The 23,480-nt window shown below is 40.3% G+C and overlaps 1 protein-coding gene across 2 annotated transcripts; it reads left to right on the forward strand.

Annotated features, from left to right (window-relative positions):
- Window positions 1-2,520: 2,520 nt before the first annotated feature.
- HHLA1 (HHLA1 neighbor of OC90) lies at window positions 2,521-22,411 on the forward strand. Of its 2 annotated transcripts, XM_064644643.1 has the most exons (17): window positions 2,521-3,282; window positions 3,533-3,595; window positions 7,665-7,773; window positions 8,889-8,948; window positions 10,027-10,107; window positions 10,569-10,652; window positions 10,748-10,831; window positions 12,170-12,253; window positions 12,815-12,871; window positions 12,984-13,070; window positions 13,875-13,967; window positions 15,053-15,250; window positions 15,793-15,864; window positions 16,099-16,173; window positions 21,025-21,181; window positions 21,813-21,895; window positions 22,121-22,411. In XM_064644643.1, exons 2-17 carry the CDS (start codon window positions 3,590-3,592, stop codon window positions 22,162-22,164), a joined length of 1,374 nt encoding a protein of 457 aa, XP_064500713.1. In that variant the 5' UTR covers window positions 2,521-3,282; window positions 3,533-3,589; the 3' UTR covers window positions 22,165-22,411. The 2 variants fall into 2 exon arrangements, with proteins under 2 accessions (XP_064500713.1, XP_064500721.1); XM_064644651.1 differs by lacking the exon at window positions 13,875-13,967 and having other exon boundaries at window positions 2,523-3,282.
- Window positions 22,412-23,480: the final 1,069 nt, after the last annotated feature.

The following is a 23,480-nucleotide window of genomic DNA, read 5'->3' on the forward strand; positions in this document are numbered from 1 at the left end:
GCAGGACCAAGGAAGTGATTTGTCCCCCTGTACTCAGCACTGGTGAGGCCACACCTTAAATCATGTGTCCAATTTTGGGCCCCTCATGACAAGAAAGACATTGAGGTGCTGAAGCATGTCCAGAGAAGAGCAACAGAGCTGGGGAAGGGTCTGGAGTACATGTCCTATAAGGAGAGGCTGAGGGACTTGGGGTTGTTCAGCCTGGAGAAAAGGAAGTTCAGGGGAGATCTTATCACTCTCTACAACTCCCTGAAAGGATGTTTGGAGCCAGGTGGGGTTTGGCCTCTTCCCCAGGCATCAAGTGACAGAACAAGAGGAAATGGCCTCAAGTTGCACCACAGGAGGTTAGATTTGATATTAGAAGAGATTTCTTCAATGAAAAGGTTGTCAAGCACTGGAATGGGCTGCCCAGGGAAGTGGTGGAATAACCATCCCTAGAGACATTTAAAAAATGTGTAGATGTGGCACTTGTGGACGTGGTTTAGTGGTAGACTTGACAGTGCTGGGTTAATGGTTGGACTCGATGATCTTAGAGGTCTTTTCCAACCTTAATGACCCTATGGTTTTATATACAGTTTTAAGAGATTAAATATTTTTCTTCTAAAAAAGACTGACAAATAAACATAATTACATTTAGAGAATTATCCTTAATAGAACTTTTGCATAAATAAATAAAATAGAAGAACATGGATAACATGTGAAGTTAAATTCAAATGAAAATAAACTTTATAGCACTAGTGAATTTCTTAATAAAATAAACTAAATATCTTGTAAAATTGTAATGGCAGAGGACTAACAGAGAAGTGTTGAACTGCAATCAGGCTTTTTCAGAACAAATGGAATGTACACAACTGATACTTTTTTAAAGAAAGTTTATTAACCAATTACTCAAATGTGCTTTCATGGAAACATTTGCCACAGTATAGGGAAGTGTAACTGAAAATAAGAATTCAATCCTCTGGAGTAAGCTTTGGTTAGGTTTGCTTCTTTGTTCTTTATTTAAAATCAGCATTTCCTTCTCTATTGTACATCAGCATCTGGTGAGAGAAGGGGCACAGCTGGACATGTGTTTTCCTACTAGGCATATAAAACAGGTTTGCAAGATGCTTTAGGTACTACAATATTCCATGTACCACAGCTCATTTTTAGGGCCCAGATGGTTCATACCTCAGCCAGGGTGGAGGGTGGTGCTACCTGAAGGACAGTGGCAGACCAGGACAGAGCAGGTGAGAGGGGATGCTGGCTGGTGATGCCATCACAAGAACGTGTGTCTGGAGCCCTTGCAGTCACTCACACATATCACAATTGCCATGTAGAAATGTGGTGTTTAAAACATGTTTAAAAGACTAAGAAAAAGCCAGAAGGAAGAAATAATGCATTGCTTTCACACTGTGTTCTCAGCCCACAGAGAGGTAAAGCACCAACATTCAGATTTCATTTTCTCTCTCCTTACCAGAACACCACACAACACTGTCCTCTCTCTTACAGATAAACCATAAGCATTTCCTTGAATGTGTGTTTATTTGAATTGCATTAGCAGGGACTTAACCTGCCTAACCTTCAGCAAATGAATGCATTTACTCAGTATTTTATATGAATTATAACTGTTACTAAGAGACGCTAAAAATGTGTTCTTTTCCTGTTCTGGATTTTGGGATGCTAGTTATGGGCACAGTTCTGCCACACAAAGGGATGCTGGAAAAAGAAATCATGTAAAGACTATACTCCTGAGAAAGCTAGTTGCTCAGAGGGATGCTCTGAGTGAGAACACAGCATTGTCCCCAAGAGTCAAAGTTGGGGCTGAACAATAGCCCCCTCCCTGGTCACCTGAGCATTGCTCGGCAGTTGAGGAAAGTTAAAATTACAGAGTCCCAGGGTAAAATGCAGCATGAGGCAAAACCTGCTGAAAGTCTAATTATCCTCACAGCCAAACATCAAACGGCTGGAACTGATCCCAGTGCACACATCTTCCTGGCTATACCTGGTTTTGTCAGCTGTTACAGAGAGGACTTTCATCCCAGCCTTCTTGATGTGATATTGAGCAACTGCTAATTAAGTCAGTAAAAGTAAGTCTTGTCAAAGAAAAGGTATTTCCATATTCCACAAGCTGCAGCATTTAGTCGCGAGTCACAAAATTTTCCTTTTATCACACCAGTAACTTCCATACAGAATTAAATAATTTTAGATGCAATGACATGCCTGTGCATAATGCTTTTTTGTGAAAGGCAGAGTGAAAGAAAACAAAGGTAAGATTGTGCATGTATGTGTACAGACATACATGCACATTACACATTACATGTGTAAGCATGTAATTTACCAGTTATAGCTCTATTAAATTGGCTGCAGTTGCCTTCCAGCTTATGAAATTCTTGGTGAAGGCAGGGTTTTCGGGCAGACAGAGACACAGCCTAACCACACACATAACCTGATCACTAAAGTACTTTTTATTTCATAAACTGACTGTGAATCCACTTAGCTTTCCTTTTATTAATTGCTACAAGGTTGTGAGTTATTTCACAAACTGGAATGTTTTGTGGCTTCTGATAAAATTACTGAACGGACAACCACTGGCTTTTAACAGTTTGCATCTAAACTCACTGATATCACAGGAATCACTTGCAGTCCACTAGATTAAATGGGAGCAGAATATTATCCACTGTTTCCAACAGTGATCATCTCTTGGGTACTACTAAACGTCACTCAGCATTACTGAAATTGCCCTATGTCATTGTTGTGACCAGATCTCTCTCTCCCTTCCTCAACACTTCACTGTGATGCCAAGCAATTTTCTGTTTTAACTGTCATTTTATTCCTTTCGAGGTTCCACGCTTAAGACACACTTCTGGTTTCATCTCTGTTATCCTTACGGTGTCCCTTGTTTGAATTGAAGGATGGCTAAAGCTTTACCAAAGGGGCTTAACCTTGTCTACCTCTCACCATCAAAGGTGGCGTTGGTCTAACTGCAGTAAGATGAGCTGTTCCTTTAAAAGGGAAAAAAAATCCTCCATAATTCAATTCTACTGCCAAAAGGAGCTTCCAATACACACCTGACCTGCCAGAGAGCCTTTCCATGCGGGATTCAACAGGCACTTTGTGTGCTTATGATTGTGTTACCTCTAGTTAGTCCTTCAGGGATTAAGATGATAATTTTCACAGGATTTTAAGGAAAGATTGTCTAGCCTGTCTACTCAAAGTTTTTCACAAAGTGTTTTTTAAGACCTGGCAATAACCTCCAGTTTTATATAAGCTCTGAAGATTACAATCTTTGTCAAGAGAAGTCAGGTAAGTTGATATTAACTATTCCAGATCTTGGTGTTTTCGCACGTATTTGGAGGAAACCATTTCAGCTGTGTTATTAAAGCTCAGTGGAAATGTAGCAAATGAAATGTATTTTTATTAAATGTATATTTATTGCATTTTATTGCATTCTCACACAAATAAACCTGAACTTAAAAAGTAGTTGTAGCAATGTAATGAAGTATGCAGTTGTAACATGGGCATATTTTCACATTAACTTGAAATATTTCTTTAGAGCTCGTGCATGATGGTCTTCTTAAAATGAGAGATGACCTTTAGATGTTGGAACTGAATGAAGGTAAGGGAATTCTCTTAACTTCTGTTCTGCTCTGTTAAGCGTGAAGATATGAGGGAACTACTTGATATCTCATTGAACTCTGTTTGTACAGGAAAAATGGAAACAATTCAAACTTCATGGTTACCTGCTACATTAAAATGAGTTCTACTGAAGCACAGCTAATAAACACATTAGTTTCAGATTGCTGTTAGCCCAGAGTAACAGAGAGGTATTTAATGAGAGGTATTTAATAAGAGGTCTTCATGAGTGTATAAAGGTAATCGAACTGGATTAAAATCTCCAGTTCAGCAGTTCAAGGAACTCTGGATCAACAGTTCTAAGTAAAATGAATTCTACTAATATCATTCAGCTTAAAATAAACAGAGGAGGATTATCATATCCAGTAGAGGTGAAGGAGAATTTGTAATCAAAGGCTTGACCTTCAGCCTCTATCAGATAAATGTTTGGAAGGAAAATATTCTCTGAGTCAGTTTATGGGATTTCTCTCTGATCACAGCTGTGTGGCACCTGTGCCTTCAGTGCCTGTGAATCTCAGTATGGTTTGAAATGAAAATTGTGATTTTGAGCTGGAGGACAATAAGGGTTTCATATTTGCAATCTGGACATGTATTTCAGTCATCACAGTAGTGTCACTTCCAGAGAGATACAGTTACAAAGTAATGAAGACTTTCCCATAATAAATGAAAATTAGATATCAAATAAGCAGAGCAATGCAAATGTGACATGTATCGTAAGAGTTAATATTACTAATATTCACACTGCTGAGAGATAAGGTATTTCAGGCAACAGTTCTAGGAATTTTTGTCACACATGGCTTTGAAATTTAGATAGCATAAATTTCAGATGGTTAATGTTGGCAATAGATTTTGGGAAGCAGCTAAAAGCTAATGCTTCAAAATTAAATCAGCCTCTACCAACTGAGGAGCAAAAGTGGTCCGTAGTGATGTCCCCAGTATTAGGACTTATCTGCAATTTCTTTTTAAGCATCTTCTACTGGCCAGGGGTAAATCTGGCATTCAGGCAAAACAAACACTCCCATGAATGGAGGATTTTTCATCATTTTATACCAACAATATTCAATATTTGTTTGCTGGAAGTAGAACAAGATCTGTCTTATTACGATCCATCCTTCCAGGTTATAATTGTCTGTTGTCTCAATCCTTAGATGCTTTGCCTGGTTGAGTCTGTAGTGTGTTATGGCCACACTAATGCCTTCTCTGAATTCCTGCTGGAAATCAGCACTGTATGTGGAGAAAATTCTGTTTGTTAGCATGGAGGAAGAGCTCAGCAGGTAGAACAGCAGGGAATTGACAGTTTAGGTGAGCGAGAAAGCATCTCCAAATATGCAAGGGATGCTTGGAAGCACAACTTTGCACCTCACTCTATTTTGTTTGTACTTTTACAGCTGTTTTTCCTCTTTGTCTCTCTCATTCAATGCTTTGTAAGATGGTCCTTTCTGTGTGTTAATCCTCTTGCCTCTTCTCTGTCTCTTAGGAATGTGCTCTCTCTAGACCCTGCTCTCACCTGCTGATGTCAGATTACTTTTCCCTGGCCCACCACCATGAAAAACTCTGAGCCAGTTTAAATAAATCAGTAATAAGTTAGATCTTTGACAGGAAATTATCTACCATCTACCACTTTACTTATGAACCTTTGTAAAACAGCTGTGTTTGCCCATCAGTCTGTGAAATGCTTTTACCAAGGATTTCAGTGTTAGTCAAAGTGTGATTCATTGGTGACTGAGGAGAGCCCATGTTCCTCAAAGAAGGTCCTAGAAATCAAAATTCCTCACTCTGGATGAGCACTGGCCTTTGATCTATAGAGGCAGACTGAAAATGGGGCAGGGGATGCCCTCTTCTCCCACCTCCTGGGTCTATTATTTGCCATGCAGACAAAATCCTTGTGAAGGACAGAGGTGTGGGGTCTTTCAGGGCTGCAGAGACTCTCCAGCCAACCAGCCCCACACCTCAGGGACAGTACAGTGGCAGCAGTTCTGTTGGCCATGTTTCCTGCTGATGTCCCTTGGGTCAGTGAGCACAGAGACAGCAATGGCTTGGTCACACTTGTGTGCAGGGAACAGGTCACGAGGAATGTGCTCAGAGGGTCTGTGGCCCATAAACACTGAATCATCATCATGAGGCATGACTCATCCTAATGCAAATTTTGCAGAGCCAAGGAGACACTCACTTCTCACAGTACAATCCAAATTCATAATGTTCTGTTCATAAACCAGCACATCAACCCATTTCTGACCTCAAAGACAATAACCAGTAGTTCCCCTTCAACAGGACACTTGATTAACTAGATGCACCAGCCACTCTAGACCCCCTGCTCCAAAACACATGAAGTTACATACCTCCCTTTACATGATCACCCAACTCCCCATCTCCCAAAGCCTTCCCTCCCCAGCAGCCATGTCCCTGCACCTGTGAAATGTACCAGTTCCTCACACTCAGCTCCACTGAGGCTTATCTCTCACTAACTCCTCTCTACTTCATTCAACCAAACCAAAAAGGACAAAAAATACAAATCTTGAGCAGAATCCAGACGTGGATTAGTTTTATACCTGTCTCCATGCAGACTAAATCACTTCCGTCACATCAGGATGTGAATGGGCTTGAGCTACCATACTAGTCTCTCCTGAGTCCACAGATCAATGAAAAAAAGCTGTTACAAGTCCCAGTAAGCTTCATAACATCAGAGAGTGGAAGTGGGGATAGCCTTACCGGGCAGGGTGTCAGGCCCTGTGATTTTCAGGACAGCAATATTTCATGATCTGTAATCTAGTAGTTTGTCAGATCCCAAATATTGCAAGAAGAGTCAAGTTTAGGGTTCTTTGGTACTAGACTGGTCCACAGGACACTGGACTCTGTCCATGCAAAATTAGTCCAGCTCACAGGAAAGGTGATGGAGTACAAAGTCTGGGGACTGAGATTTGGCCAACGCTTTCTCTCTGCCTCAGTCCTCTGCTTCTGCACATGCTGTGCAGAAACCATAGATGAGTCCAGGCTTGGGGCTGAATAAAAAGGATTAGGCAGATGGGCTAAATAGATAGGATGAATTGCCCGAAAGCTTTCAGAGCTTTGCTTGAATTAGCAGAGCCGGCACTTACACACTTTTGACTCATTAGACAAGCAAACACAGACATTTCAAACACAGAAATACTTAGTATTGTTTCATCATCCTAAGGAAGAGTCTCTTTAGAGCCACTAAGTACAAATTACCACATTTTCAGAATATGTTAATTCTCTAATGAGTTCAATATGAGAAATATTTTAAACATGATGATAATAGTTTGCTAATCAAACAGTATTATCTTCAAGATAATGATTTGCTGTGCACTTGCAAGATTAGCTATTTCAAGAGGATATTAAAAATGTGGACTTTTTTTTTGCTAATTTTCATATGGTACCTCATTTTCTGACAATTACAGAGTTATTTGACATGTTCCAATACCACAAAATGAGGGGAAACATGAAAAGAAACCTTTTTTTTTTCCCCCAAACCACCTTCAATTACATCATTGAAATCTGGAAAGGAGCTTGTGGTCTGAAAGGCATGAGCTGTTAATCCTTCCTAAGCAGCTAGACAAGGCAGCACAGGATAGAAACCTGGTGACAATAACTACAGAAATACAAGACTAGGGATGACTGGACAAGCAACATTTCTGCACAAAAGAAGCTCGGTCGATATCTGGTCTAAAATTGAACATAAGCAAATTTTATCTTGTTTTAACAGAAAGGATTTAGTCGTCTGATGTGTTAGTGATTTAGGCACAGGTCATCCTGCTAGAGAAGAGGGTTGTATCACCAACCTTACCAAGTCCCCCAAAAAGGCACAGCTATGTAGGACTCAAAAATCAAGAGTTACATGCTAAACTCATGACACCCACACATATATAGAAAATACTGATTGTAGTGTTGTGCAATTTTGTCCAGCTCTTGTCCTAGAATGATTTGACCATGGGAGAAATAGTAGATCTCTGCAATGCAGAGAAAGATTGATGGTGGAAATGGCAAAGAAACAGAAATCCTACAAATATCACCAAAAGAGCATTTCTTTCTCCTAGACCAGCCAAACCTGCTGGAAGTCAGCATCCATAATGCAGTGGTTCTGCTGGCATGTGGCAGTGAAGATGAGCCTAGGATTTCTGTGTCTTTTTCTGGTTTTCAGCACAGGTAAGGATGATGGTTTGGTGCTCCCCACGGAATAACCCAGGTGTCTCTTTTCCAGTTGCTCCCACGGACCCATTCCCACATCTGTGGCAGGCTTGGTTCTTTCACCCTGTGTAGGCAAGGCTGATGGGCTGGAGCTCCAGGGCTGGTCCCATGCAGCAGGGCAGAACAGATTATGTCTATTCTTGGATCCCATGCCAATAATCTGGGGTCAAAAAGGCTTGTAAGTAAAGGGAGAAAAGGGTTAAAAAAGCTCCTAACACTTAGATTTTCAGTCCAAATTTAGCTCTTACTGAGTGAGAGTTGTTAATACATCTGATTAATACTGAGGAGTCACAATTTACAAGCCCTGGACCGTAGATTTCTCCTTTACACAAACACATATATGTGTGTGTGTGTGTGTGTGTGTGTGTGTGTGTGTGTGTATAAAGGGGAGCCTGGATGGTTTGAGAAGCTGAAGCTTCAGAGGGACATGGAAGTTTGGCATTTGCTAGCTATTATTTGAAGACCCTTCTACATTACTCTTTGGCAGCATTCATCTCTCCACTGGTGGGACAGGGAACCTAAACCCCAAACACCTGTTTTCAACCTGTTCTGTGATGTCTAAATCACTGCTCTGCACCTCGGTTGGTTACTGAGCGAATTCAAGAAAGCCAGTCCAATCTCCTGAGCCCAGCTCCAGCTCATTCCTCTTGCAACACAGCTCTTGAGAACAGTTCTCAATTTCATGACAGCTTCGAATAACAGACATGCACACAGGCTGGGAATATTGGTTTAGATATGGCCTTATTTTACTGTGTACCTTACAGCAAATGTTGTGTGCAAGCCTAGTGAAGATCTCTACAAAAGTTTACTACTATATTTTTCTTTTGATTCTTGAGAGTCAAGCTCAGACATTAAATCTGTTTTCTTTCCTTAGTTGGCAGCTGAAGGACCTGGCAAGTCCTTTAGTACATCCTTATTCTCAGGCACTTGAATGGATGCTTGCTGGCCTGCTCTACAGTGTTGATGTCCATCAGCTTCTGAGCTCTAATAGGCAAGAGCAGAGAGCTCAACAGAGAGTTGTGTGATGTCTCAACAGGGAAAACTGTTCCTCAGTCTCTTTCTTCACTTTTCAGCTTCGTGCATAAGAAGAGAAAATAAGAAAGAGAAGCAAATGGCAGTGCTGGCTACTGCAGGTAACAAGTAGCACGTCAGGAGATGCAGTGTCGGAGTGTTAATGGGAGTGCTGGGCATGAAGGTGGCAGCAGATGGGCTCTTCTCCTTCAGAGTCTGTGAACCCAAACCCACCCCTTCTGTAAGGGCACCTCACCCAATCCAGGCCTTACCCGAGTCCTGGGCCAGGTTAACCACTATCCTTCCAAAATCTAATCTACTTTCTCTTTTTCCTTTCTCTCCTTCCCTGCTCTTCATTCACTTTTGTTTTTCCTTTCCTCTCTTCAGTGCTGCGGGCAACCACTGATTTTAACTCTAGGGTGCAGCTTGGCTTCAAATTGGTTATAAACAACAGTGATGTCATTGGAAAATTGTATTTCTCCACAAATTTGATTTTGTTCTCATCTCAGCTTTCTGTGCTTCATTTTCCACCCTGTTCTGCTTTTCCTCTCTCTGTCATGCACACACAGACCTTCCTCCTCTCACACAGACGCCGACCTGCTCTGCTTTGGCGTGACTTTGTGTGAGGGAAGCAAGAGAACATCTTCAGAAATTTTGACTTGGGAAAAACAAATAAGTGACATTGACAGAAAGAAAGCATGATAAAACAAAAAGTGTGATTTGGCTGCGGTAAAATTATTCTGTTGTAGCAGTAGAGCCATTGAGGCAGCTGAAAAAAAAAAAAATCTGTATTTTTATGTAGGGTTGGGGCAGGGGGAATATGTCCTGGGCAGTTGCTCTGCTGTTTCTTACCTGCAAAGGGAGATCTACTGCTCTGTTGGCAGCAAACACCCATCGCCCAGCAGGAGGGGGCACCAGCACTCCAGGGCTGGCTGGGTCCTGCAGCTGCTCAAGGGCATGCTCAAGGGCAGAGCTGACAGACCTGAATTTTGGCCCACCATGCACTGCTGCTATATCTTGCTATTTTCCAGACTCCTCTCTGCACTCCTGGAACTTTATTTTTTCATCAGTGTTTTTTTGGTACGCTCTGGTACATAATCTGCTCATTTTGGTTCTCCCATTCCTGAAGATTTCCACTGTACATAAGCAGGAGATGAGCAGCCGTTTCCACGCACTTTTATGCACCCTTTTTCTTTTCAGAGCTGCCGGCAAAGTCCCTGGACCTGGCTGCTATTAATCTGACAGAGCTGGTGAATGGGATGCTGAGCTCTGCACTCAGAGGTAACGGGACACAGCTGGGGAGGTCACAGCCTGTCAGCCCAGCAGTGCAGGAGATAAAGCACTAACAGCATTAGCAGGAGAAGCTGTAAACATGTGCTGTCTGCCTCCAAAATTGCTTCTAGGAGCACATCAGCCTCACACGCTTATAATGTAGGTGGCTGTCTGACCCAAAGAACTAAGAAATTAGCGTGGGTTTATATACAGACACAACATAATTACTTATGGGATGCCTTTAGAAAGTGCTTTATAATCCAGTGTAGGTTTCAACTAAAAAAAAAAAAAAAAGAAAGAAGTAATACAACTGATCCTTTTCTCAGTGGAAATGAGAAGGAACTGAGTGTCAGGCAGCTGTATCATATCAGCACCTCAGGAATCCTTTAGACATTAAATTAGCAGAGTCAAAACATGCTGTTCTCACAATTTGTTCCAACTGCTAATGGCATGGGCATGTGTTTCTGCAGGTACCAAAAAACTGTTCTCTTTGTTGAGTGTCACGTCTTACAGCTCATTCGCCTTCCACAAAGTGTCAGTCACCATTTATAACAGTGAGTGTCTGGTGCTTTGCTCTGCTCAAGGGTGGTTGGTTTCTCTCTCATAGCCTGTGCAACAAGATACTCATTTTTTCTCTCTCTCCCTACAGTCTCTAATGCAAAAAATGTTGACCCTGGCAAGTTCCCTATGCACTACTGCTACTGTTTGAACAATGTGACAAATGACTTGACAGGTGGGCACACAAGAGAGGTTGGCAATTGCATGTGTTTAAGCTGAATTATTTCCTTTGGAGCTGAAGGCTGTAGCCTTAATTGTGCAGACTGCATCCTTATGAGTAGCATCACCATACTGAGATCAACAGCCATAACTCATGATGAATGGCTGCTCTGACTCAGTGAGCCAGGTCTCAGGTGGCTGCATCCAGCCAGCCAGTCTGGGATGGAGCCATCAGTCAAGTGGCTGGAGTGGTTTGCCTGGCGAAAAGACCTCCCTTTCCTCCTCGGAATACAGATTGCAGTACAGGAGAGACAACCACCCATGTATGATACATCACCTTGACCACTTTTGTTCTCCTGAGATAACCCACAGGAGATAAACAAGGGCTTCTCTGTGCCAATGGACTCCAGCAACTTCAAAGAGCCCAAGAGAAGTGAAAAGCAAGGACCAACTTTATACAGCAGTTTGATTGAGTGTGAAATGCTTTTGGGCAAACCCTTCACCTATAATCCTCATTCACACCCCTGATCTCACAGTATTTAACATTTCAGGATGCATCTGAGCATTTGGATTCTATGACTGGTTAATGTAAGGTATCAAGAGTAGCTCAGCAGCTTGGGACCAGAACCCAAACCCTCTATGCTGCATATGGTGACCCCATCTACGAGCCACAGTAGCTTTCATGGCTTTTTCTGGACCCACACATCTCACGAGCCTTACTGCATAATGACCCATTCTGCCTTGGACAAAAACAGAGAAACTTCTATCTTTCTGCCTCAAATCCAGAATATCTTGGTGATTAGAGCATTCTCCAAAGTAGTAAAAATTAAGGACTCAACACAAGGCTCATGTCCATCACTCCCTAAGTGAGAACACTGACCTGTTACTGCTAAAAGGTACCACTACAGCACCAGCAGCCATTTTTCAGGCTGACAACATCATCTGTATGTCTGAGAAGACAGCCTGATGCCTCCTGGGAGATCCTACACGGCAGATAGTCAGTTAGAGCAAGCAAAGCCTGCGGGCTCTAGATCTCCTTCTACATTTAAGCAAACCACATCGAGTATTACTTTAAAATGTTCTCTTGAACAGATAAATTCCATTCAATTTTACTTTTAAGCACACTATTGGTATTTTGGATATCACCTTTGAAATATATTTCTGCAGAATATTCTCGTGGCTTCTTGAGTCCAGTCCCATCCAGGAAAAACATTGGGAACTTTAAAACATTTTAAACTTTGTCATATATGAGCATATATCCAAAATATCATCATGTGTAAAAGTGAATTTTTTGACTTGGCATAGATGATAGACTATGTGCTTCAACAGTAAATTTTCTATATTTGTTTTCTAGATTTTACAGCTTTACTTGTTGATATAATTGGAAACTCCACCAGTTATCTCACAGAAATTTTTAAATCCACTTCTATTCTCTCAGGTTTGAATTTCTTTTTAACATTATCATTATCTTATTTGTCTCATTTACTTCTGGCATGGAAACAAGCATAGAAATGCAGATAAAAGCCTACTGCTCTTACTCAGCAGCAATTGCTTTGCAAAGCATGGAACAAGTATGTATATAATGTGTGTGTATGTAATACAGAGACACATGTTTCTATGAGCAGCTATGTTTTATTTGAATGTTTGGTTAATAATTACTAAAACCTGGTACTTTTGAGAATCATTATTAAATACTCGTATTTGGGGGAATTATGATTCCCAAGAATAATTATGAGCTATATTATCTGAATAATTTTTTCCATATAAAAATACTTGTAATTTAGAATTTTTATTAGATAGAAACGTTTTCCCTGAAAATCTTGAACATGTGGATTTGATGCTGGTTTGAGGTTTTGTCAAAAATCAGATGAGAAGGAAAATATTTGACCAGCTGCCATAACCACATACCATATTTTGTTTGTTTTCTCAACTGTTTAAGATAATGTCATATAATGAAAAGTGGTAACAATGGTCTCTTTTACATTTTTTTGCCTTTCAGTACGTCAGAGCAATGACTCAGATTGTATCTATATCTGTGTGATGACAGGGCAGACAGGTAAAAGTTAAAACCATTCCACCCGAAAATATTGCCCTGTTTATTCTCAGTGATGACATACTAGAAAAAAAAAAGCGCCTTTCTTGATATTTGTAAGCATTTCTATTTGCAGGGAAAAATCTCTCTGACTTTTGGGAAATATTAGAGAAGTCTCCTGTTATTAATTACACATTTTCCAGTAACACATCATCTGACCTGGGTAAGTATATCCTGGGGTATAAAAGGAAACAGCAACAACAGTGAAAACCACATCCATGTAGCACTTGCAATGAGTACTCCATCTTCATAGTGTAAAAATACTTTAAACGTTATTTTATATTTTTATTATTGCTATATAAGCAATAATATATTTACACATTATTATGTATTTTACTATAATTAAAATAAAATTATATTTTATATTATTGTATGTTTAATATAATAATCATATCATAAATATAAGTAAATTTTACAAACTTTTAAATTATTCGTTACAAGGTCTTCTGGTGGAGGAATAAATGAAGCGTGCTGGGATGAGAGCTTTCACAGAATTCAGCACTGGGCTGGGGAGGGTCCCTAGCTCTCTAATCTTCCTTAGCTCTCAGCACAAATGACCTCCCATGTGAGTTAGTTACCTTCAGAAAGGAGTGGAATATGGTCAGTGTGCTGCATGGTTCCTCCACCCAAAGATGCTTTGCCAGGTTGAGCTGCACTTCAGATGCTCACCTCTCACTGCTGCCCATGACTCTCATTTTCAAGGCTAGATTAAAGTGGGCAGATAGACAGTGAAATCAGTGGCAAGTTATGTGTGCTGAAAGCTGTAGGACCCTTCTCTCCTGTTAAAAATAAAAAAAAGTCAGGTACTTTGGAAAAAAAATACAAAAAAAGAAAAAAAACAAACAAACCTTTAATTAAAAAAGACAACAACTATTTCTATGATACCAGAACCTGATTTCTTTCTTTTTTATCACGAAATACGTGACGGATGGTGAGTGCTCTAACCCTGCCTTCTCATACCTCAAAGACCTAGAATCGATTTTCTCAAGTTTCGTGAAATTACAGGAAGAGCCAAACAAGACCCTGGATCCATCAGCAGAACATGTGTGGACACTTAAAAGTGAGCACATATTGTCAGAACTAAATTTGTGCCATCCTTGACTAATGTCTTGACAAGTGATCATGTATGTTTACTGCACAGCACTGTGATGTTACCTACAATTGCAAAGTAACATAAAAGTTTGTTGGAAATAATAGCAGGTGAGGTCAGTAATGCATTGGCTAGCTGGAGGACAGAAAAACTATTATAAAAAGTAATTTTATTAGAAAAATATGTCTTATAAAGGGACAGAGAAGTAAAAAAAAAAACGGTTGTTGGCTTCAAACCAAACACCAAGACTGTTTAAATTGTTTCCTCTTCTTTTTTATTGCAATTTTTCTTTGTATTCATCTCTGTCTTCCTCTTTATATGACAGTCAGTTGTTTTTACCTGAGTATTGCATAACTTCAGTAGATTTAACTTTGCCACAGGGCTTCAAGATAGCAAAGTGCTGGTGTGCCACATTTTGGAAGCCAAAAAGCAAGGCTTTGCACTTGATCGCACATAGTAGAAATCAATAGAAATTCAGACCTTGACTTCATACATCCTTGTCACTGCAGCTGCATCTCTCTGCTACAAAATTTCCACATTTCCCATAGTCAGTCTGATGTCTTTTTATAAACTTTTTTAATTTCTTTAACCACATGCCAACCTTTATCATCTCTTCTAGCCATGAGTGTCATTTCAGTTCTCAAACGGCAATATTTGCCTCCAGTACCTGCCTGCTCACCCTCACACAGAGATCTTTTATCTCTTTCCTCTGTAGTGAAGCAGCTTAGGAAATAAAAAAAATAAATTATGTGAAGAAAAGAAACAAAACACTTCGCAGTAGCATTTTGGTTTCTTTTTTTGTTTATGAAAATTTGCACATTAAAATGTTCTCAGTTCAAATTTCAAACATTATTGGCACTCCCTGTGTTTTCATACTTAAAATGAAATGGGAACGTGGTCACTCACCTGGCAGAGAAGCACTCAAGGAGTAGATGGGATTTTCTGGGTATCTTTTAGATATTTTTGTTCCTTAGTGTGTTGCACTCTCTGCTGCCTTGGGGCACCAGGATCCCCAGTGTGCTGGTGCCCTCCCTCTGTCTCTCTTGCTTCTTCAGCCACCAGGATCCCTCTTGCCCAGAAAGGGGAGGAAATCCCCACCACGAGGTTCTCACCGTGGCCAAAGACAGCTGGAGCAAAAGGACCGTGGTTTCCATCACCCCATGTGGAAGCTTCCAGATCACAAGGCACAGCTGGATCCCCTCCTACACCTGGGAGGAGCTCAGTCCCAGCCCCAGCCCCACAGCCCAGCCCCAGTGAGTACAGGGAGGAGGACTGGAAGCTGCTTCACCCCACTGGCTGTGGGGTTTGGCCAAATGTCTCTGGGGTGGAGGTTGAGAGGTCCTTCAGGGAGACTCACTCTGGGTCACTACTGAGTTGATTACTTTATTGCATAAGTGCTAAAATCAGCTATAGGCAACCAATGTGTAGTTTCTTATCCTTCAGGAAAAAACTCAGTCTTGCTCCTCATAGATGCTTCTGCCGCTTGGGTCTTCCCTCACATTTTGCTCCAAATTTGGTGAGCAAACCTGTGGAAAAGCAATATAGAGCTGCTTCTCTTGGTCTCCTCTAAACACACCTTCTTTAAATCCTGCCCTTCCGTAGCCCACAGGCTTTTCAAGCTCTAGTCAACTACAGCTTTTGTCCTTCCTATTTCATCTTGACATTTTTATATGCCACTGGCAGTACTGGGTGAGGGACTCTGGCTGTTGAGCTGTCTCATACACAGCAATTCTTCTCAGTAGACAGATAAATAACAAATATGAATGACAGGCAGCGTGTCTCTCTGTTCCCATAGCTGACATGCCCATGTTTTGGATGCAGACAGTGTCTCTACAAGAAACCAGCAAACAGATACAAACAGAGCCAGGTAAGACTGGTCTGGGATAGCAACAGAGTGTGTCAGTTGGCACATTTATTAAACAGAAAGTAATATATAGGAATAAGTGACTGATAATGTATTTATACATCAATGTCTATGTAAGTGTTTATTAGTGAACTATGACTTCAGTGTTTGGTTTTTTTCTTTTCTGTTACTACTTCAGTCAACCTTCCTTTTTGGTTTAAGGCATCAAAGCAAGTTGTATTTGTTTCCTTCCCTCAGATTTGCCTTCCTCAGTGCTGTCTGTGCCACCCTCCTACAGACCTGGTGTGACACTGAAACTTTACTCAGCAACCAGTAAGTAGATGCACCTCATGCAGCAAAAATAGTAGTATGTTTGAAAGTAATGCGAGATGCAAATTTTCCCATACAGACACAACATACATGTTTAATTTGCTTATGATAGTTTATGTATATAAACCACCCAAGATGTCCAAGGAACTGCTTCCATAATTGTTTCATACACAATTGCATATTCAAAACATAGATTATACTGTACTGATAGATATAACATAGGTACTCTGTGTGCCAATTTTAGCATCGATTAGTTATTGGAGAATCTTAAAATTCATTCTGAAAGAAAATGTCATGCTTTAAATCTCCTTATTGATACAAGTAAAAAGATGAAGCCTACTCATGCCACATGCAATCTCCAGAATCGTTCTGAATTTCCAATACTGCAAACTGCTTCCTCAGATAAAGAAAGATCATCATCAACTAGATTTTCATGAAAGCTCATTCTTTTTAAGCACCTAAACAAAAGGTTAGAAATTAAGAGCTAGAGTAATAGTGTCTCTCTATTTATGTCTTATATATATATTGACAATAAAACTATATTTGCAGAGAAGTATTTTGTAAGAAACTACATACTTTGAAAAACTGGACCTGATTCAATGCCAGGAGGACAGTCTGAACTCTGGGAGAGACCAGCAGCTACTTTTGATGCTGAGCATGTGTGTGTGTCTGGCTGGTGTGAAAGCTCCTATAGTACAAGATGCTGGAGCAGTGCCTGTGCTCAGCTTGAGACTAGAAAAGAAATAATGGTCCTCACTTTTCCAAAAAAAAGCGGGTGGCTCAGTTCCAAATTTCCCCTTCATTAGGACTATGTCCTTCCAGTTTGGCTGCTTAGAGTTGTGATGGAGCTCTGAGCCCATGGGATTCTCAGGGAAGAGGAAGAGGCCATTCTTCATCCCTCCCCGTTGAAGTTGACTCTCCTGCTACCTCAAATAAGTGAGAATGTGAGCCTGGCTGGGTGGTGAGGACTGATGGAGGCAATTTTGGAAGTCTGTCTCTCACTTGCTTGTGTTTCTGTGTGGTGACTGTCTCAGAAAAGCATAGATGCTGTGTAGAGCAAAGAATATATTGGACTAAATTGCAGGGGTCTTCAATATCCTTTGGATCTGCTATTACAGATAAAACCAGAGGAGCCTAAAGAAATAAAATACCAGGCAAAACATATTTTTCAAAGGTCTACTTGAATATCCAGGAAATAAAACCAAGAAAAATTGGTAATACGAATGAGCAAAAAAAGACTTGCATAAAGACTCCGAAGGATGGTAGGTGAGAAGAGCAGAAAGAAATGCTGATTATATGGTTTGGGATGGATTAACAGGAAATGTGGAAAAAGTAAAGTGCACTATTCTTATATTGTCAAACGAAATTGTGGGTCTTTGATATGGTTTCCTAATAAATCTGAATAAGAGAAGATTGCTGCCTGTCAAAACAGAAGAGGTGAGGTGAAAACTGAGCATCACCAGGCAGGTTTGTGCATGAAGGGAAACTGCAGCCTTGTGGTCCTTCTCTGCCAGTGGAGCTGACCCTGAGCACCAGGGGTGCCACCAGCTCCCTGGCTCTGTTTAGGCAACCTTTGGATCTTCATTTTGGGATTATCTGAAGGCTCGAAATGCAAGCTCTGATCTGGATTCCCTGCTAATCTCACAATTTTTAGTCATATTTGGATTATTGACTTCTCCTGGCTCATTGATGAGCCTTATCTGTAAAGGTGTTTTTTGGGGGGTAAACATATGTGACTCAGAGAGAAAGGTTCTTTCACAAATCTTCAGTTTTTCTGTCACTGGGAATAATTGCACAGTGAGCAATAGTATCTTACAATTTTGGTGTCATTTGCTTCTTCCGTTGGTTTTGCTGGTTTTGCCTATTGCAGCAACCCAAGACCAGGATCCTGTGCTGTTACTTGTTTTAGCTTTTGTTGATATAGATCAAGTTTTTCATAGTCCCATTCTGGTTGTCTGAACTATCAACATATGTTGGGTTGCTTGCCTTCCTTTTTTTTTTCCCCCTCCCATACTATTAGAAAAGAAAGTATTTAAGGGCATATTGCTCAGTGGGTCATCTGTTTTCAGAATTAAGTAGCATTTTCAAGTTAAGAAGATGACTATAAACCCCAAAGTTTGACAACATCCTCTAGTGATCATACAAATACAACTGCTGCAGACAGGCAGTGTCAGAGGGAGAGGAAATTATTGCCCAGGAGGCCTGAGAACACTGCAGTAAAAAAACTATAAACTGAGACTCATTTCCAAGGAAAAGACTCACTGGTGCTGAGCCAAGGAGCAGTTCTTAATGTAAAAGATCCTTCAAACCATGGAGATAGGAAGCCAAATAACTTCAGATTTAATTGTCATGTTTTTAACTCTGATAATGCTTCTGATTTCTGAAAAGTGATCTTTCTCTCATTTAAAGATCTCCAAATACCAGAGTATCCTCTTACCCCACATGACATACACTGAAGGAAATGAGTCAATGCCATAACATGTGAATATAGTTTGACTTCTTGACACTCTTGATGGTGTGAAGAGAAGAATTTAGGATAAACTAGGTCTTCTTAAACTTACTGAGAGCAGAAGAATATGTTACAACAATTCTCATCCATCAAAGATTCTGCAAAAGACCAAAGTTGTATGTGCGTCTTGTTTGCTTTGGGTGAATTTGAGTTGAGGATTACCCAGCAGTCAGCCAGCTGGAAGTTGCTGGAGTGTGTGACTGGACTTGTGGTGTGCACAGCCCGGAGTTTGTTCATGTTCTCCTGCTGTAAGGTGGGCAACTCTACAGACCCTGGAGAACCTAGGACTGTGAACAGCCCATTTTGAAAAGGTTGGGAAACATGGATTTCAGTGAGATCAGTGCACGGCAAGTCACCAATTGCCTCTCTACCAGAACCATGATGGCAGAGGCTGTCTGCCTGCATCTAGCAGTCATGAATTTGGGGAAATGAATCGAACGGTGGGATCACAAAGCAAGGAAGGACATCAACATTGTTCTGGGCACTGAGACATTATTCTAGTAATTAATTTCTTGAATCACGAAAGTTGGTGCCAACTTGTAAAATATGCAAATGTGCATATTAGAGCATGCAGGGAGGGATATTATAAGTCTGAATCATTTGCAGTAACCATAACGTTGCTTTTCACTGGCAGCAAAATTTAATCTCCGTGTCAGAGGGATGTGATATTGAGTTAATAAAGGAACTGTCTGTTTACTTCAAGAGTTGGTCACTTCTCTGCCTGTGACAGTAATGTGGCAGTTTCAAATATGCAGAGCAAAGCTTTGCACAGTGAGCTCTCGTCCCTGCCTTTTCTGGTCTCTTTTGACTGAATCAATTTCTTAGGAAAGAGCATTCTTAGAAAAGAAAGTTCTGAAATAATTCCTACTTTTAATTTTTTTTATTTCAATCCAAATCTATATGAGCTTATGAACGGAATGCAAAACATACATTTCACAGTAGATATGTATTACAGAAGAAATATAAAACATGACTATGGATCACCGAAAATTTTAATTTCAATTATATGATGTAAGTATACTATGCATTCCAAAAGAAATTAAATACTACATGAATTGAAAAAGAATTTCAGCATTAAATAAATAGAGTATTATTCAAATGCATTGTTAATTTAAAATTAAGATGTTGTCAAAAATGAAAACTAGAGCAATTTCCTTAGCTTTTAGCTTTTTTATTTGACTTCTCTTTTCCACACAGATTCCACTCCAAATTGAAATTGCCATTGTTCAATGTACAGTTAGACAAAGCTTAATTTCTGCTGGAAAAAAAAAATAGTTTGATTAAAGCATTTAACACCCGTTTGGCAGGATAGGAGTCCCCACATTGGCAGAGGCTGAGATTCGCAGGACAATAGCCTTTAGGAAGTTTGGATCATTCACATCAACTGTAACATTACTTTTCAGGGGCAACTTACATTGAAACCTCATTGCCTCATGCTTTGATATTTGGTTATTAACATGAAGTATATTTACTGTAGCAAGAAATCATTAATTTTTTATTGATATTGAGTGAAAAAATGTCAAAGTGTGTCAAATACTACTAAGTGGACAAAGCCTAATTGCATTTATACAAAGTAGCTGAGGTTAAGAGAAATGGGGCTCCCTGACTAATTACACCTGATATTTGTGTAGTGCCTTTGACACACAACTGGTTTTCAGATGGGCCTGTGAGTTTGGGAGTGTCAGTGTCTGCCCCTTACTCCTCCATGACTCCTCCTACCTTGAGCAAGCGCTGCCAGAAGAGAAATAGTTTAGTAGCAATCTCTTTCAGGTTGGCAGAGCCTTTATTTTCCTGCTGCCCAAGAATGCCATTTTATATTAAACTTCTTGTCAGCACTAGATGACTCAAGCTTATTTCAACAGAACTTCATTAGTCCAAATTTAACCCCCATAACCTCTGCTATCACATAACATAAGATGGCCCAAAGCTATAAAGTGTGGGAGACATGTGAACCTGGAAATGCAATTACACTGTCTAAGGGGATTATACTCAGCAGGTAAGTCAGTTTATCCACACATGGCCCAAGCCTGCTGCTAGTTACACAAATGGAAGAAATAGCTGACAATCACACAGCGGCCACTTTTGCACTGCTTGTTCAGCTCTTCCACCCCAATGGGTGCATGTGAAGGGGACATCCATATCATGCAAAATGTGCCTTTCTCACAGCCTGTGCCCTGATTATCTTTTCAGAGCCCCAGGGTGGTGTTTTCAGGGGTGTCCCTTACTTTTCAGAGTGCTGGAGTAGGGAAGACATTGTTCTGGAGCTCATAGCCCATATAAAGTGTTGCAAGAAGTTTAGTGGGACAAGTATTTGGACTAGTTCAGAGCTGTATTTTTTCCCCCAGGGTGCCCACAGGCAATCCTCAGAGAGCCTCGTGTGACCTCCCCTCCTGTCACTCTTATAGTGCAGAAGATCAACCCCTGTGTGATGGAGCTCTGTAGGTTCTTTCAGCTGTGCCTCTGTGTTGGTCAGAGAAGATATTCCAGAAAGGAAGCCATGAGGTAAAACCTGGCACTAGTTTCTCTTTCCTTCTCTGCTTTAAATACTCCATCAGGTTTTTTTCCAAATGACAGTTTTCAATCACTAATGCTTATTTTTGAGAGTCTGTGGCTACTGGCTGAGACCCAAATGGGTCCCAGGGCAATGATCAGTACCTGATCTGGCTTATTGTATTCAGACTAAGTGAATAAAGCCCAGCTTCATTTTTCCAAATATCTAATGACATCATTGTAGTTGAACTCTAGCTTTTTATTTCCATATTCAATAGTACCAGCATGGTATACTGTGCTTATAGAATCATATAATGGTTTGGGTTGGAAAGGACCTCAAAGATCATCCAGTTTCAATCCCCCTGACATGGACAGAGAACATGTTCCAATAGACCAGGTTGCTCAAAGCCTCATCTAGCCTGGCCTTGAACACTTACAGGGATGGGGCATCCACAGCTTCTCTGGAAAACCTGTGCCTCACCACCCTTCTAGTAAAGAATTTCTTCCTAATGTCTAATCTAAACTTGCTCTCATTCAGTTTAGGGTCATTCCCTCTTGTCCTGTCACTACATGACCTTGTGAAAAGTCCCTCTCCTTAATGAAAGATAAGCTGCAACTCTCCTAACTTTAACTACATCTTCAGGTACTGTGTTGAATACTATTCCTGGTTTGTGAAAAATGCAAGTTATGTCTGTGAAAGAGTCAAAAGAGTTACTTACTCCCACAGTAAGTACGTTTTCTCTTTGTATCTCTATATCTCTAGATACCTTATTGTGTAAATATAACAAAAAAAATTTTACATATCCAAAGACTATTTGCTGTCTTTCATCAGATAGCTATTTTATCTGATAATGATCTTTAAGGGATTAAAAAAAAGGATTATTTGACCTTCATGTATGTTTTTAGTATTTCCTCATAAACCCTAATGAACATTTTCTTGTGTTCTTCCAGCCTTAAAGCAAAAATGCCTCAAAAACATCTGTGCGTCAGTTTAGAGCATTGAGAAATGATACTGCAAGTTGGAAGACTGTGGCAGTTTTAGTTGTCTTTTTTGATTTCTCAGTGTAAACACCAGAATGCAACATATTTTTTGCAAATATTTGTAATAAGAAAATCTATTAACCAGATGTTAAACCTAGAAACCTCTCTTCCTCCAAGGCATTGTATAAATAATGTGTACAAACAGATATATTTTATACAAGTGATGTAACTACAATAAAAGAATTGAAAGGCTTTTAAAAATCTTATTTTATAGAGGATATTTATATGGTTGGCCAGTAAATGAAAATAGTTTATATTAGTTTTGTTTACAATTAAGACATAGTAATCAACATGAACAAATACAAAATAATTTAAAAGCAACCTGAAATACTGAAGACAAGGAGGACTTTCCCTAGTGTTAAACACCGGCAGATTATCTTCTAAATCAAGTTTCCCAGTACTCAGCAACACATGGATTGCAGAGGTCAACCCAGGAAGTGTTCAGGCCTCTTGTACTTTCACTCTGAGACATATTTGTGTGAGCTCACCAGGATTCATAGAAACAGGGAATCATAGAATTGTTTGGGTTGGAAGAAACCTTAAAGATCATTTACTTTCAATCCCCCTTCCATGGGGATGTCACCCATGAGATCAGGTTGCTCAGGGCCCCATCCAACCTGGTCTTGAGCACTTCATGTCCTTCTTTATAAGCAAATCTGATGAACTAAAAGCCAGTTCTAAAAAATGAAACAATTACCAAATCAATTGCATGAGCCCATAGTTTGCTACCCTGCAGCAATATCTTTCTACTATCTCCCCAAAGTGTATCATCAAGCCATTAATATTCTTTTAAATAAGAAGTTTGTTTGCACCATATCTCGTGCACATTGATGTTTCACTGAAGAAATATGTATTCAAAGTAAGATAAAGCTGAGGAGAAAGGGTGCACCATAAGGAATGCTGACCCCAGGGAGAGATGGGATGGCAGCAGCCCTCTTTCCAAATACACTTCACTGTTGTGCCCATGACAGAAACATTTCTGTCATGTCAAAGAGCAGGATAGATTGGAGTAGTACCAATTACAGTTCATATTGAAAGTTAGGCTAATGGAATAAGTAGGAATGTCGATACATTGGGAATGTTAGCACGGCTGTGGTACTGTGATTAGATTTCGCTCTGCAGCAGCTCTCTCAGTGTGTGCCCACTGCCTCTTGTCATGGGAGGCTCTTATCAGAGACTGGCTCTGTCCTCTTTGCACCCTCCCCTCGCGTGTTCATAGGCATTGATGAGGTCCCACTGCGACTTCTGTAATGAAGAGTCCCAGCTCTCT

This window comes from Pseudopipra pipra, chromosome 1 (assembly GCF_036250125.1).
Source record: "Pseudopipra pipra isolate bDixPip1 chromosome 1, bDixPip1.hap1, whole genome shotgun sequence".
NCBI lineage: Eukaryota > Metazoa > Chordata > Aves > Passeriformes > Pipridae > Pseudopipra > Pseudopipra pipra.